We start from the raw sequence: 15,012 nt of genomic DNA on the forward strand, positions 1-15,012 counted from the left end.
GGATGTTTCCTATAGTGGTTGAGTTTAGGACCAGATGGTGGTGAATCTGTGGAATTCATTGCCACGGATGGCTGAGAAGGCCAAGTCATTGAGTATGTTTAAAGAAGAGGTTGATAGGTTTTTGGCCATTAAGGGTGTCAAAGATTACAAGAAGATGCTAGGAAGATGAGCTGAGAAGTATAATAAATCAGTCATGATGGAATGGCAGAGCAGACTCGATGGGCTGAGTGGCCTGATTCTGCTTCTGAGTCTTATGGTAGTCTTTTGAAAAAGTTATCTAATTTTACACAGTGGCTGAATCAAAGTTTAACAGTTTTAAACAGTATACTTAAGATACGGTGAAATCTACACAAGTATACTGTCAAGATGAAGTTAGTTATTTCTTTCAACCCAATTTCTTTGTCATTTCTTTTCCCAAATGCACATTCAACCCAAGACTTTACCGAGAACCCTCTGACAGGTTTCTATACACATTGCTTGACGTTTGAATGGTGTAAATGCATGGGGAGAACCTTTCCGTCAAGTAACTTTCTGATATTCTACAAGCTCTCATTCTCGTCCTGATCACTGTTTTCAATGGATTCTTTACTTTGTGAAGTTCTGTTCATATGCCGGGAATATGCTATGTGAAACCATTTTGTAAAGTACTAAATTAAGTCGGAAACTTTTCACCTGAGCTGCTTGCTGATTATCTCAACTAGTGTCTCATAATTGTGGGTTATTCCTATTCTATGCTGATCATGCCCATCATCAAGTAATTGGAATTTAGCATGTCTTAAATTGAATAGCTTCACTTAAAGTTACTTCTTGAAGTTTGGCAAATAGGTTTTAAAAATATTTAATGTATTTTGTTGTTGATTTTGTTTCAGCACTTACCCATTAATGGAATATACTGATTTGTTTTAGCTTTCAGACATAGACATGGCATGGCACTTTGAATTCGTATTGGCATTGAGAAGCACAGGATAACTTCAAGGAATTAGTTACAGGAAGGTCTATCTGTATTCAATGATGTTGGTATCAACATATTAACCAGGTAAGTCCACCTATTCTGTTAGAGCCCTTGTGCATCTCGAAGGGAAAAACATGTTCTCTAGGTTGTGATTCTCGAACATGGAACAGTACAGCACAGGAACAGGATGTTCAGCTTGCAATGTTCAAGATTCAAGAGTTAAGATTACAAGTATACAAGTGTAAAGGAGAACAAAATAATAGTTATTCTGGTTCTAATGCAGCACACAAAAAGAATAAGATAAATAACACAATAACAATAATAAAAAACAGAATCAATATAAGTACATAAGATAGCATACACACATAGATTCATTGTACGTCCATAAAATTACGTCAGGCACAGGAGAGTGACGGACAGGAAACGATAAATTGGTGGGGGGGGGTTAGTGGGTGGAGGTGTCGATCAGCCTTACTGCTTGTGGAAAGTAGCTAATTTTGAGTCTGGTGGACACTACTTAGCCTCCCTGATGGGAGTGGGACAAGCAGTCGATGAGGAGGGTGGATGGGATCCTTTATGATATTGCTGGTCTTTTCCTGGCACCTTTCTGTAGATTGGTGCCAGCGATGCCTGGGGCAGTTTTGATTGCCTGTTGTAGAGCCTTCCTGTCCGCCACAGTGCAGTTTCCGTACCGTGCAATGATGCAGCTTGTTAGGATGATCTCTACCACGTAACTGTAGAAGGTCCTGAGTATTGATGTGCATAGCCCAAGGCCCTTCATGCTCCTCAGAAAGCAGAGGCATTGGTGAGCTTTCTTGATTATATAGGATGTGTTCTGGGACCAAGAGAGGTTGTGTGAGATGTGCACACCCAGGAATTTGAAACTGCTGTTTTTTTGACATTGAGTAAGAGGTTATTTGCGGGTCATCGGGCCATGAGCTCTTCCACCTCCTTTTTGTAGGCCATCTTATCGTTGTGGGTGATGATCCCCACCACTGTCATGTTATTGGTGAACTTGACAATGAGAGTACTCGAGTGTTTGGCCGTACAGTCATGTGTGAGCAGAATGTACAGCCATGGGCTCAGCACACAGCCCTGGGGGGCACCCATGTTGATGATGATGGGGAGGGAGGAGCAGTTCTGTATCCTATCAGAGATCAGTTGGTTTGGAAGTGCAACACCGAGTTGCACAGCGATGTACTTAGACTGAGGAGTAGGAGTTTGTTCATCAAGATCTGTGGGACAATAGTGTTGAATTCCAAACTGAAATCCAGAAACAATTTTCTGACAGAAGTGTCCTTGTTTTCTAGGTGTGTCAGAGCCAGTGCATGACAAATGCTATAGCATCTGTTGTAGAGTGGTTCTGTTGGTAAGCACAGTAAAAGAGCACACGAACAGTGACTGATAGATACACAGCTTATACAGCAATGTGGACATTTGCAGATCTTTGTCGAGCAATCTGTCTTTGTGTTGCAGAATGAGTTGGAGGGTTATGGTTTTGGATGTTTTCAGCTTTTCAAATTTAAGGCATTCTAAATGCCTATAAAGTTGGCAAATTATTTAAAACTAAAATTTGGAGGTATTATGTTTATGGATGAGTTCAAATGGCAGTAATTGGGAACACATTATAGATTTATCCATGAAATCTATTGTCATGTTTTCTTTCGAAGTTTCTTCCAGCCAACTCTCTTTTACACTTGTTCTTGAGTCCTGAAAGCAATGTACTTGTCTTTACTTTCTCAGGAGGTTAAAGAGGCTCAGCTTGTCACTGAATATTCTAACTTCTACCGATGCACCGTTGAAACATCCTGACTGGCTGCATCATGACTTCTCAGTCAACTTTGCCCAGTACATCATGGGTGTATCCTTCGCTGCCAGTAGCAACATCTACAGGCTGTGCTGTCTCAAGGCCGCAACATCTACTATCAACGACCATCCCCATCTCGACCATGGCATCTTTTTGCAGCTACTTTCAGGCAGGAGTACTGAAGACTGAAGACCCACCCCACCAGGCTCAAGAACAGCTACTTTCCTTCAGCCATTTATTTCTTGAACCAATTGGTAAAACCTTAATCACTACAGACTATCAACACCATGACAACCTTGAATATCATGCACAAAAATGGAGTAGCAGAGCACTACAGCACAGAATCAGCCCCTTCAGTCCCCTTAGTCTGTGCTGACCTGTTATTCTGCCTGGTCCTATCAACCCACAACTAGTCCATAGCCCCCCATATCTGTCCCAAACATGCACTTATCCAAACTTCTCTTACTTGTTGCAATTGAACCCGCACCCACCACTTTAGCTGGCAGTTCGTTTCACACTTGCCCCACCCTCTAAGTGAACAGGTTTTCCCTCAGGGTTGCCTGAAATATTTTACTTTCACCTTTAACCTATGACCTCTAGTTCTCGTCTCACCCAACCTCAGTGGAAAAGCTTGCTTGCATTTACCCTATCTGTACCCCTTATAATTTTATATAACTCTATCAAATCTCTTCTCATTCTCCTACACTCAAGGGAAAAAGATCCTCACCTATTCAATGTTTCCCTGTAACTCATATCTTCAGGACCTAGCAATATTGCTGTAACTTTTCTCTGTACTCTTTCCATCATATTGTTATATTGTCTTTAGGAGGGTGACTGAACTGCACTCAATACTCCAAATTTGGCCTCACCAAAGTCTTATACAACTTCAGCATAACATCCCAACTCCTATACACAACACTCTGATTTATGAAGGCTGATGTGCTAAAAGTTCCCTCTATGACTCTACCTACCTGTGAGGCAAGGAATTATGGATCTTTATTCCCAGATCCCTCTATTCTACTGCACTCCTTGGTGCCCTACCGCTCACCGTGCAAGCCCTACCCTGGTTTGTCCTCTGAAAGTGCAACACCTCACATCTGTCTGCATTAAATTCCATCTGCCATTTTTCAGCCCATTTTTTCAGCTGGTCCAGATCACATTTTAACCTTTGATAGCATTCCTCGCTGTCCAAAACGCACCCCAAACTTGATGTGATTCACAAATTTCCTGATCCAGTTTACCACATTATCATCCAGATTGTTGATACAGATGACAAACAACAATGGACCCAGCACCGATCCCTGCAGCACACCACAAGTCACAAGCCTCCAGTCAGAGAGGCAATCACTAAGCCATGAAGTCAATGTTGAATCCAATTTGCTACTTTTTCCTGAATACCAAGCGACTGATCTTGACCAGCCTCCCATGCGGGACTTTGTCAAAGGCCTTGCTAAAGTCCATGTGGACAACATCGACTACCTTTCCTTCATCAACTTCACTGGTGACCTCCCAGAAAAACTCTATAAATTGGTTAGACGTGACCTACCATGCACAAAGTCATGTTAACTATCCTTAATCAGGCCAAATGTGCTTATATCCTATCACTTAGAATACTTTACTTTGTTCTAATTATGTTCTTTCTAGTAAAAATTGTGCATAATTGATGTTTAATTTGTTTTCCCTGTGAGTGCTGTTTATATGTGCCTGTGACGCTGCAAGTTTTTCGTGTATTTGTACATACATGTACTTTGACTTTTGATTTTTCTGTGATTCTATCCATAGATACCATCTCCAGCAAAACGTGAAACTTTACAGAAGAAAAGGTAATTGTGTTTTAAAATGTACGATTCTCTGTGATCACTGCCACTTATCTGAACAGGTTGTTACTGCTTTGATTAGAATTTTTGCAGAGCTCAAACTTTTAGCTGGTTGCCTCAATTATGTTGACCATGTTGAGGAATTGGATAGCAATCATGCAGCAATCTTCTCCCAGTGCTCTGCTTTGGTGTTAGAATGCCCAGTAATAAGGTAATTGAAGGATGCAACTGAGATAGTGTGGTTAACTTTCTGGCCCCCTCAAGTGACCACAGGCAGGATTGTTGCTTATTCAAAGTTATTTTTGAACTACAAAAATGTAAATATTGAATAATTTGACATTGGACTTAAATAGAACAATATTCTAAAGTGATTTGAATTGGCAGAAATTGTTAATGAAATTACTTTGAATGAAGAGTAATCTGTACCTTTGCACAGAATTCATCTATCTTCCATCCCTACATACAGATAATTAAAGACAATCGCCGACCTCACTTCCTCTTCCCACTGGGAATGAATTAAAATAATCAGCATTTTAGAATCTAAAATGCCCATGCCATTTACTTTCAAAATGGGGAAACACTGGTAAATAAAACTTGAGTCAAGTCATTGTCAGATAATTCCTGCTAAATGAAACAGATTAAGATCATCTAGGAACAATGCAGTTGCATTTTGAATTGTATTTTGTGATTGTGATGGATACAAATATAAATGTGCTTGTTAACAATGCCAATCTTCAGAAGACATTTTAAAAGTCCTTACCCACTGTAGGATGGTGGTGGAAAATGGGTTCAATGACTGGGAGGAGAATATCATGTTATAAAATCTCCTGAGATAAATACATTAATCAGTGTTGGCACTCCTCAGTGATGTGCCTGCAAATTATATTATGTGGCATTGTACAGAGTTAGCAGCAAGAAAGCTTCAGGCTTTGTAACCAGGAATGTGATACACCCACTTTGGTACACTATTGTTTAATGTTTGCAAGTGTGGGAAGAAATTAGGAGCAATCTTAAACACTTTTGCTACAATCATCACTTATTGTAAAAACTGAGTGTTTGTCAGCACAACAGAAGAACTGCTCATAACCTACCTCAAAATTCACATGTCCATTAGGAAGGCGGTTTGCACAACCCTCATTTAAGAAATAAATGTCTTTTATCAGAAGGCTAAAAAATGGGATAACAATCTGGAAGATAAAATAATTACACATTTTCCATTTTTTAAACATAATTGTAGTTTCATAATTAAGGATTATTATAATTAATAATTCAAGATTACTGTTGTTCACAATTCATATTAACTATTTTGAGTCTGGAATCAAAAACACTTTCCAAATTTCTGAATGGTGTTGAACTGCTGTAGACAGTCAATCTCACCTAATGAATTACATTAATAAGCTTGCAAAATGTTTAAGTAATTGGCAAATAAAGTTAAAGACAAATAAACAAGGTAGTACATTTTGGTAGGAAGAATAAGACATCACTAATTACTTGGAAGATGTGAGTCAAAATGGAATCAAAATAAACAACTGATCTAACAGTACAAATAACCATAGTTATTAAAAGTTACACTACTAGTTAGAAAGGTTATAATAAAAAAAGTCAAGCAAAGGATAGAACTGAAAAGGAGGAATATTTATGATAAATCAGTTTTGAATTTTGGATACACCAGACTTGGAGAACCGCATGCAATCATGGTTGCCATCTTACAAGAATGATGTAGAGGCATAGGAAAGGATGTAGGGAGAAATGTAAGAGTACACACATAAGTAAAGGATGTCTCTTTTCCCCTGAGGAGAGGTAGGCAAGCGGTGATCTAATTGAGGTCTTTAAAATTTTGAACAGAGTATTTCCTGACGGAGAAAATGGTTCCATTGATGAGGAAGAGTACAACTAGACGTTATCAATATAAGATAAATACCAAGATATACAACAGAGAATTAATAAGAAACTTTTTTATCCAGTGAATGTGTGACAGAATAGGGAAATTACTATAGCAGGATATGGTTGAAATGGTTAATGTGGATACATTTAAGGTGAGGCTGGGCAAGCACATGAAAGAGACTATGCTGACACATTTAGCTGAAGAAATATGGTAGGGCGCTCAAGCAGAACATAAACACCAGCATATGGATCAGTTGGGCCACTAGCCTGTTTCTATACTGTATACCCTACGGAATGCATTTCAAGTTGTTGCTCTTTATTTCTTGATTGTAATAAATATAAATATGGATATCAATAGAGCAACCAGACAAAACATTTACTGCACACGGAAAAAATGTGTATCTACAACCAACCCAACCTGATCCACTGAAACTCAATGTTCATATCATGCTATTGATATAATCTAATTTAATTAGAATTATCACACATGGTCAAAACAAATCAACGTAGACTTGTTGCCTTTTCTCAGTTTGCAGTTTGATAGTTTCGTTATAAGTTGCCAGCATTGCTTTGGAAACTTAATATATTCTGAATTTAATTATGAAAAGGGGGACCAGAATCTACATACTCAATTTAGTTTGGATCTACATAATTCTGCAGAACCTACTGAAGCAGAGATTGATCTTGTGCCTCAGTATAGAGGTGGAGGAACCTGGAGCTGTCTTTTCCTGTGAGGTCAATTGCAATATGCTCACCTCAGCTTCATAAAGATGAGTACATTACATGCAGATGGTGGCAAGGAAAAAAAATAAAAAAATAAATTTTCTTTGTTGTGCAGCATCTCTTTTACTTCAAGTATCTTGCTGGCCTTACCTTTTCTTGGTTACTGTGTGCGGTCAGTGACCGATGAGCTGCCCCACGAAGTGCTGTCCTATAGTTGTAGAAGTTACCTGTAGGATCCATTTGATGCTGAACACAAATTAGAAAAGTTATGATATTAGAACTTTCAGAGCTGGAATAAGAGCTGATCACATGCTAACCTAATTTTACTGTACTGACCTCAAGAATGAAAAATTTGGCTGTCTTAACTTTGCCCCATGTTTTTTTTAGTCGTGAAACAGGGCTCATGTTCATACCAGCTGTAGAAGGAAACCAAAACACATCACATTTTGGAATCATAGCAATTATTTCCTCAGCTTCCAGAGCAAAACAATGATTATTAAACACAGATTGAACGATTGTTTTGCAGAGCACATTTATTTACTCAGCAAGAATAATCCTGACCTTCCATTCACCTGCACTTCAATCTCCATCTCACCCCCACTCTGACTTCTTCCTTGGCCTCCTACACCGTTCCAGTGAGGCACAGTATAAGCTCAAGGAACAGCATCTCATCTTCTTTCTAAACAATATTGCAGCCTTTGAAACTCAATGTTGTATTCAATAATTTCAGAAAACAGTTTTTTCCTGTTTGTGTCAGAACTGGCTAGGTCTGCCACAAGGTCATCTACCAATGACGTTTTAGATTTCCAGCAACTATTGTGTTATTCACCTTATACTTTCAGCACAGTTTATCTTTCTCTTTTACTGCTCTAATTCCTCTCTCCCTATCTAGACAGAGCAGTGATGATTAACTAAATCACACTGAAAGCAAATGGACAATTTGGACAACGTTTGTCTCAACCCTTAGTCCTCCATTTCTCTGTAAAGCTGCTTGTTTTCCCTCACTTTTCCAGTTCAGTTGAAGAGGCACTGACTTGAAATGTTAGCTTGGTTTCTCTTCCTACAGATGCTGCCTGTCCTGTGAGGATCCCATGAATTTGTGTTTTATTCCTCTTCAAAACAATTGTTATACTTACATATAATTGCCATCAAGGAATTGAAGTTGCCAATATTAAAGCACTCTCGAGCGACATCAATAAAAAATTCTATTACTTGTGCTCTGTGTTTCTTCTTTGCAGGCTGAAATTTAAAATCAATTTAATAATGTTGTGCTTTATTAATTTTGATTTTATTTAAGGATATTGAGCCAAATATTATTTAAAAATCTTGGGCAATATGCTGTAAAAATAAATTGCACTCACCATACATATTTCTGTAGCTACCAAATAGCAGAGTCTGTTAAACCATTTAACGTAAGCTTCAAGATTGTCTGTTTTCTTTTGTTCATTGAAGCAAGACTAAAGATAAAAAGAACAAAAGTTCATTATGCAACGTAAACTAATACAGCCAGAACAATAAATTGAACGTCTTGAATTTTGGAGTCAATACGAAGTATATGATGTGTAATTCACCATGCAGACAGTTTCCCAAGTTTCAGTAACCTTTTCAGCAATTGAGCAACTGTCCTGCGGTTGCAGGTCGGTGCTGTTTGTGAGAAGCACCTCAACCAAATTGAATATTCCTCACTGAGATGTAGTATCGTAGGAAAGGCGGATGAGTTCAGGGCATGGATCAATACCAGGAATTATGACCAGGGGTGCGGTGCTAGCCGGAGCATGTTCAGCACATCTTTAAGAAAAAAGCCGAAATAAACAAGCTAATTAATTAGGTGCCGCCCAGGGTGATTTGAGGATCTCAGAAACCGCTAATCTCCTGGGATTCTTACGCACAATAGACTCTGGAGTTTACAAAGAATGGTGGCAAAAACAAAAAAACATCCAGCCAGTGGCTGTTCTGTGAGTGAAAACATCTTGTTAAATCCACTCGCTGGATTTTTTTTTTTGTTTTTGGCACCATTCTTTGTAAACTCCAGAGTCTATTGTGCGTAAGAATCCCAGGAGATTAGCAGTTTCTGAGATACTCAAATCACCCTGGGCGGCACCTAATTAATTAGCTTGTTTATTTCGGCTTTTTTCTTAAAGATGTGCTGGACGTGCTCCGGCTAGCACTGCACCCCGGTTATGACATTGTAGCTATTAGTGATACATGGTTGCTGGAGAGGCAGGACTGACAGCTCAATATTCTGGGGTTCTGTTGTTTTAGATGTGATGGAGTGGGGGGGGGATTAAAGGAGGAGGAGTGGTGCTACTAGTCAGGGAAAATGTCACAGCAGTGCTCTGTCAAGTCAGACTAGAGAACTCGACTATTGAGACGTTATGGGTGGAGGTGAGAAATAGGAAAGCTATACCTACGTTGATGGGGCTATATTACAGACCACCCAACAGTCCGAGGGATTTAGAGGAACAAATTTATTAAGAGATCACAGACTGCTGCAAGAAACATAAGGTTGTTATGGTCATTGACTGTATCTGGTAGCCCCAAACAGTCCTTCCAGGTGAGGCGACGCTTCACCTCTGAGTCTGCTGGGGTCACCTACTGTAACTGGTGTTCCCAGTGTGACCTCCTGTTTTTCGTTGAGACCCAACGCAGATTGGGAGACCGCTTTGCCGAGCACTTATGCTCCATCCGCCAGAAAAAGCGTGATCTCCCAGTGGCCACCCATTTTAATTCCAGTTCCCAGTCCCATTCTGACATGTCAGTCCATGACCTCCTCCACTGTTGTGATGAGGCTACACTCAGGTTGGAGAAGCAACACCTTATATTCGTCTGGGTAGTCTCCAACCTGATGGCATGAACGTTGATTTCTGAACTTTCAGTAATGTCCCCCCTCACCATTTCCAATTCCTATTTCCCTCTCTCACTTTATCTCCTTACTTGCCCATTACCTCCCTCTGATGCTCCTCCCCCTTTTCTTTCTTCCATGGCCTTCTGCCCTCTCCTATAAAATTTCCCCTTCTCCAGCCCTGTATCTCCTTCACCAATTAACTTCCCAGCTCTTCACTCCTCCCCCCAACTCCAGTTTCACCTATCACCCCCCCCCTTCTTACCCTAACTCCTCATCCTTTTTTTCTCTTGTCCTGATGAAGTGTCTCTGCCTGAAATGTCCACTGTAATCTTTTCTATAGATGCTGCCTGGCCTGCTGAGTTCCTCCAGTATTTTACGTGTGTTGCTTGGATTTCCAGCATCTGCAGATTTTCTTTTGTTTGAGGTTGTTATGATAGGTGATTTTAACTTTCCATGTATTGATTTGGAATCCCAAACTGTAAAATGGACTAGATGGGATAGAGTTTGTCAAATGTGTTCAGGGAAGTTTCCTTCACCAATATGTAGAAGTCCCAATGAGAGACCATGCAATACTGGATTTGCTATTAGGAATTGAGACAGGGCAGGTGACAGAAGTTTGTGTAGGGGAACACTTTGTATCCAGTGATCACAATGCCATTAATTTCAAAGTAAATATGCAAAAAGGTAGGTCTGGTCCATGGGTTCAGATTCTAAATTGGAGAAAGGCCAATTTTGATGGTATCCAAAATGATCTGGCAGGTGTGAATTGGGACGGGCTGTTTTCTGGCAAGGTGTACCTAGAAAGTAGGGGGACAATGGACAATAGACAATAGGTGCAGGAGTAGGCCATTTGGCCCTTCGAGCCAGCACTGCCATTCACTGTGATCATGGCTGATCATCCACAATCAGTATCCAGTTCCTGCCTCATCCCCATAACCTTCAAAAATGAAATTCTGAGAATACAAAATTGTGTGTGCCTGTCAGAATATAAGATAAAAATAAGAAGTGTAGAGAACCTTGGTTTTCAAGAGATATTGAGGCCCTGGTTAAGAGAGAAAAAAGGAGCTGTGTAGCAGATATAGGCAAGCAGGAACGAATGAGGTGCTTATGGAGTAAAGAAATGCAAGAGAACACTTAAGAAAGAAATCAGCAAGGCTAAAAGAAGGCATGAAGTTGCCCTAACAGACAAGGTGGAGGAGAACCCTAAGGGATTCTACAATTATACTAAGAGCAAAGGTGTTGCAATGGATAAAATTGGTCCTCTGGAAGACCCAAATGGTAATCCATGCGTGGAGCCAAAACAGATGGGGGAGATGGATACTGAGAATATAGAAGCGAGGCAAAGTGGCATCAACTTCATGGATCCTGTGCAGATTACAAAGGAGGAAGTGTTTGCTACCCTGAGCATGTCTGGGTGAATAAATTCCCAGGGCCTGACAAGGTGTTCCCTCAGACCCTACGGGAGGCAAGTGCAGAAGTTGCTGGTGCCCAAACAGAGATACTTAAATCATTCTTAGTGACAAGAGAGGTACCAGGGGGTTGGAGGATAGCCAATATTGTTTTGATGTTTAAAAAAGGCTCAAAACAGAAACCAGGAAATTATAGGCTGGTGAGTCTGACATCTGTTGTGGAAAAGTTGTTGGAACATATTCTAAGGGACAGGTATTTGGATAGACATTGACTGATTAAGGATAGTCAGCATGGCTTTGTCCATGGAAGTTACCAGGATAGTGGATGAAGGCAAGGCAGTGGATGTTGTCTGGGCTGGTCAGGAAGGTTCAGCCATTTGGGATTCAAGATGATGTAGTACATTGGATAAGGCATTGGCTTTGTGAGAGAAACCAGACAGTTGTAGTAGAAGGTTGCCTCTCTGACCAAAGGCCTGTGACTAGTGGGGTGCCATTGGGATCGGTGCTGGGTCCTTTGTTGTTTGTCATCTATATCAATGATCTGGGTAATAATATGGTTAACTGGTTCAGCAAATTTGCAGATGACACCAAGATTGGAATTGTAGTGGACAGTGAGGAAGGCTACCATGGCTTGACGAGGGATCTGCATCGGCGGGAAAAATGGGCAGATGGAATTTAATGCAGAGAAGTGTGAGCTTGTGCACTTCAGTAGGACCAACCAGGGTGGGTTTTATACAGTAAACGGTAGGAGTGTGGCAGAACAAAGGGATCTGGGGATACAGGTCCATAATTTGTTGAAAGCGGCATCACAGTTAGATAGGGTCATAAAGAAAACTTTTGGCAGATTGGCCTTCATAAATCAATGTATTGAATACAGGAGACGGGATGTTATATTGAAGTTATCTAAGACAGTGGTCCCCAGCAGCCTCCGGGCTGCGGACCGATACGAATCCGTGAAGCATGCAGGGGTGCAGCGGTAGCCAGAACGCACCCAGCACATCTTTAAAAAAAAAGTCGAAATAAACAAGCTAATTAATTAGGCGACATTTATGGGCGGCACCTAATTAATTAGCTTGTTTATTTCAGCTTCCTTCTTAAAGATGTGCTGGGTGCATTCCGGCTACCGCTGCACCCCTGCATGCTTCACGGATTTGTATCGGTCTGCAGCCCGGAGGTTGGGGACCACTGACAACATTGATGAGGTCTAATTTGGAGTATTATGCAGTTTTTGTTACCTACCTACAGGAAAGATGTAAACAAGGTTGAAAAAGTACAGAGAAAATTCACAAGGATGTTGCTGGGTCTGGAGGACCTGAGTTATAAGGAAAGACTGAATAGGTTAGGACAGTATTATTTTGAACGTAGAAGATTGAGAGAAAATTTGATAGAGGTATACAAAATTATGAGGGGTACAGTTAGGGTAAATGTAAGCAGGCTTTTTCCACTGAGGTTAGGTGAGACTACAACCAGAGGTCATGGGTTAAGGGTGAAATGTGAAAAGTTTAAGGGGAACATGAGAGGAAACTTTTTCACTCAGAGGTTCCTGAGAGTGTGGAATGAGCTGCCAGCACAAGTGGTGCATGCAAGCTCAAAGTCAACATTTAAGAGAAGTTTGGATAGGTACATAGATAGGTATGGAGGGCAATGTTCTTGGTGCAGGTTGATGGGAGAAGGCAGTTTAAATGGTTTCAGCATGGACTAGATGGGCCAAAGGGCCTGCTTCTGTGTTGTACTTCTCTATGACTCTAGGAGGCATGCCGAGTATAAAGAGAAATTATAAATTACACTTAAAAAATTTCACGTCACGTGCCGGTGATAATAAACCAGATTCTGATTCTGAAACATGAACAGGATATGAAATAAAAATGGAAAAGACACAGGAGTGAGAAATAACAGAGAAATACAGAAAAGCCAACAAAAACATTTGAAAAGCATGTTCAACATTGATTAATTTTGAAGGAAAATAGGGTTTACATTTCACCTGAGGATTGTTTGGCAGTAACAATGACAATATCCTGTTATTGAGGAACAATTGAGCAAGTACTGCCATTATAGAATCAGAATCAGGTTTAATATCACCAGGATATGTCGGGAAATTTGTTAACTTAGTGGCAGCAGTACAATGCAATATGTGATGATATAAAAATACATAAATAAATAAATAACAGTATATATGTATATTAAATAGTATATATGTATAATAAATTAAATAGATGTATATTTAATGAATATTAATTTTTAATAGTAAAATTAAAAATAGTGCAAAAATGGAAAAAAGGTGAGTTAGTGTTCAAGGGCTCAGAAATCGGACGGTGGAGGGGAAGAAGCTGTTCCTGAATTGCTGAGTGTGTGCCTTCAGGCTTCTGTACCTCCATCCTGACAGTAACAGTGACAAGAGGGCAGGTCCTGGGTGATGGGGATCCTTAGTAATGGACGCCGCCTTTATCTGGCATTGTTCCCTGAAGATGTCCTGGATACTACGGAGGCTAGTACCCATGATGGGGCTGGCTAGCTATGTTTCTTTCAATGCCGAATCTGTGGGCAGGGAATTTTGGAGATCGACCTAAAACGAAGAACTTGGAACTGAGCTTCCAGATTTATTTAAGTAGCAGTGCATGCAACTTATTGCAAAATAATGACTGTAATTTATCACATCATCGATTCATCCACTGCATGAAGCTGACAATTCAGTGCATTGCAGACACAAAATACAATCTATTATGTGGAAGATGAATGGCTTAAAATGTACATTGAAATCATGAAAGTCAAAGCACTAAGTGTATAGAAAATAGGGCATTAAGGAATATTATGATCCAAACAATATCGAATTCCCTCAATTTGCCAATATAATTCTTTTATTTTCCTTGCTCAAGAAAGTCACATCAGACTGAGAATCGCTGGAACCCTTATATGTGAATGTAAACATCTTGTGAAGTTACTTATGATTCTCATAAACAATATTACAGGGTCCATTTGTTCTACATACTCAATGGCCACTTTATTAGGTACACCTGCTTGTTAATGCAAACATCTAAACAGCCAATCATGTGGCAGCAACTCAATGCACTAAAAGCATGCAGACACGGTCAAGAGACTCAGCTGTTGTTCAGCTCAAACATCAGAATGGGGAAGAAATGTGATCTCAGTGACTTTGACCATGGGGAATGAATGCTGGTGCCAGACAGGGTGGTTCGAGTATAACTGAGTATATGCTGATCTCCTGGTGTTTTCACACTCAACAGTCTTAGAGTTTACAGAGAGTGGCGCAAAAATTTTTTAAAATCCAGTGAGTGGCAGTTCTGCAGACAAAAATGCCTTGTTAATGAGAGAGAATGGCTGGAACATTTCGAACTAAGAGGAAAGTGACAGTAACTCAAATAACCATGCATTACATCAGTGGTGTGCAGAAGAGCATCTCTGAAAGTTCAACACGTCGAACCTTACAGCGGATGGGCTACAGCAGAAGATGACTACAGTCGGTTCCACTCCTGTGGCCACTTTATTAGGAATATTCCTGTACCTAATAAAGTAGCCATGGAGCGTAAATGTAAAAATAATTCCTGATCTCTCAATCA

The 15,012-nt window shown here is 40.1% G+C and overlaps 1 protein-coding gene across 1 annotated transcript in view; it reads right to left on the reverse strand.

The window, feature by feature from the left end:
* Positions 1-15,012, reverse strand: part of LOC134349294 (ras-GEF domain-containing family member 1C-like) — a 56,783-nt gene that overhangs the window by 11,356 nt on the left and 30,415 nt on the right. Inside the window, exons 8-12 of the mRNA XM_063053376.1 lie at positions 8,545-8,640; positions 8,320-8,422; positions 7,520-7,599; positions 7,334-7,429; positions 5,668-5,763 (exon numbers count right to left, since the gene is read on the reverse strand). Of these exons, the coding sequence (XP_062909446.1) occupies positions 5,668-5,763; positions 7,334-7,429; positions 7,520-7,599; positions 8,320-8,422; positions 8,545-8,640 (471 nt within the window). The remainder of the gene's footprint in view (positions 1-5,667; positions 5,764-7,333; positions 7,430-7,519; positions 7,600-8,319; positions 8,423-8,544; positions 8,641-15,012) is intronic.

This window comes from Mobula hypostoma, chromosome 7 (assembly GCF_963921235.1).
Source record: "Mobula hypostoma chromosome 7, sMobHyp1.1, whole genome shotgun sequence".
NCBI lineage: Eukaryota > Metazoa > Chordata > Chondrichthyes > Myliobatiformes > Myliobatidae > Mobula > Mobula hypostoma.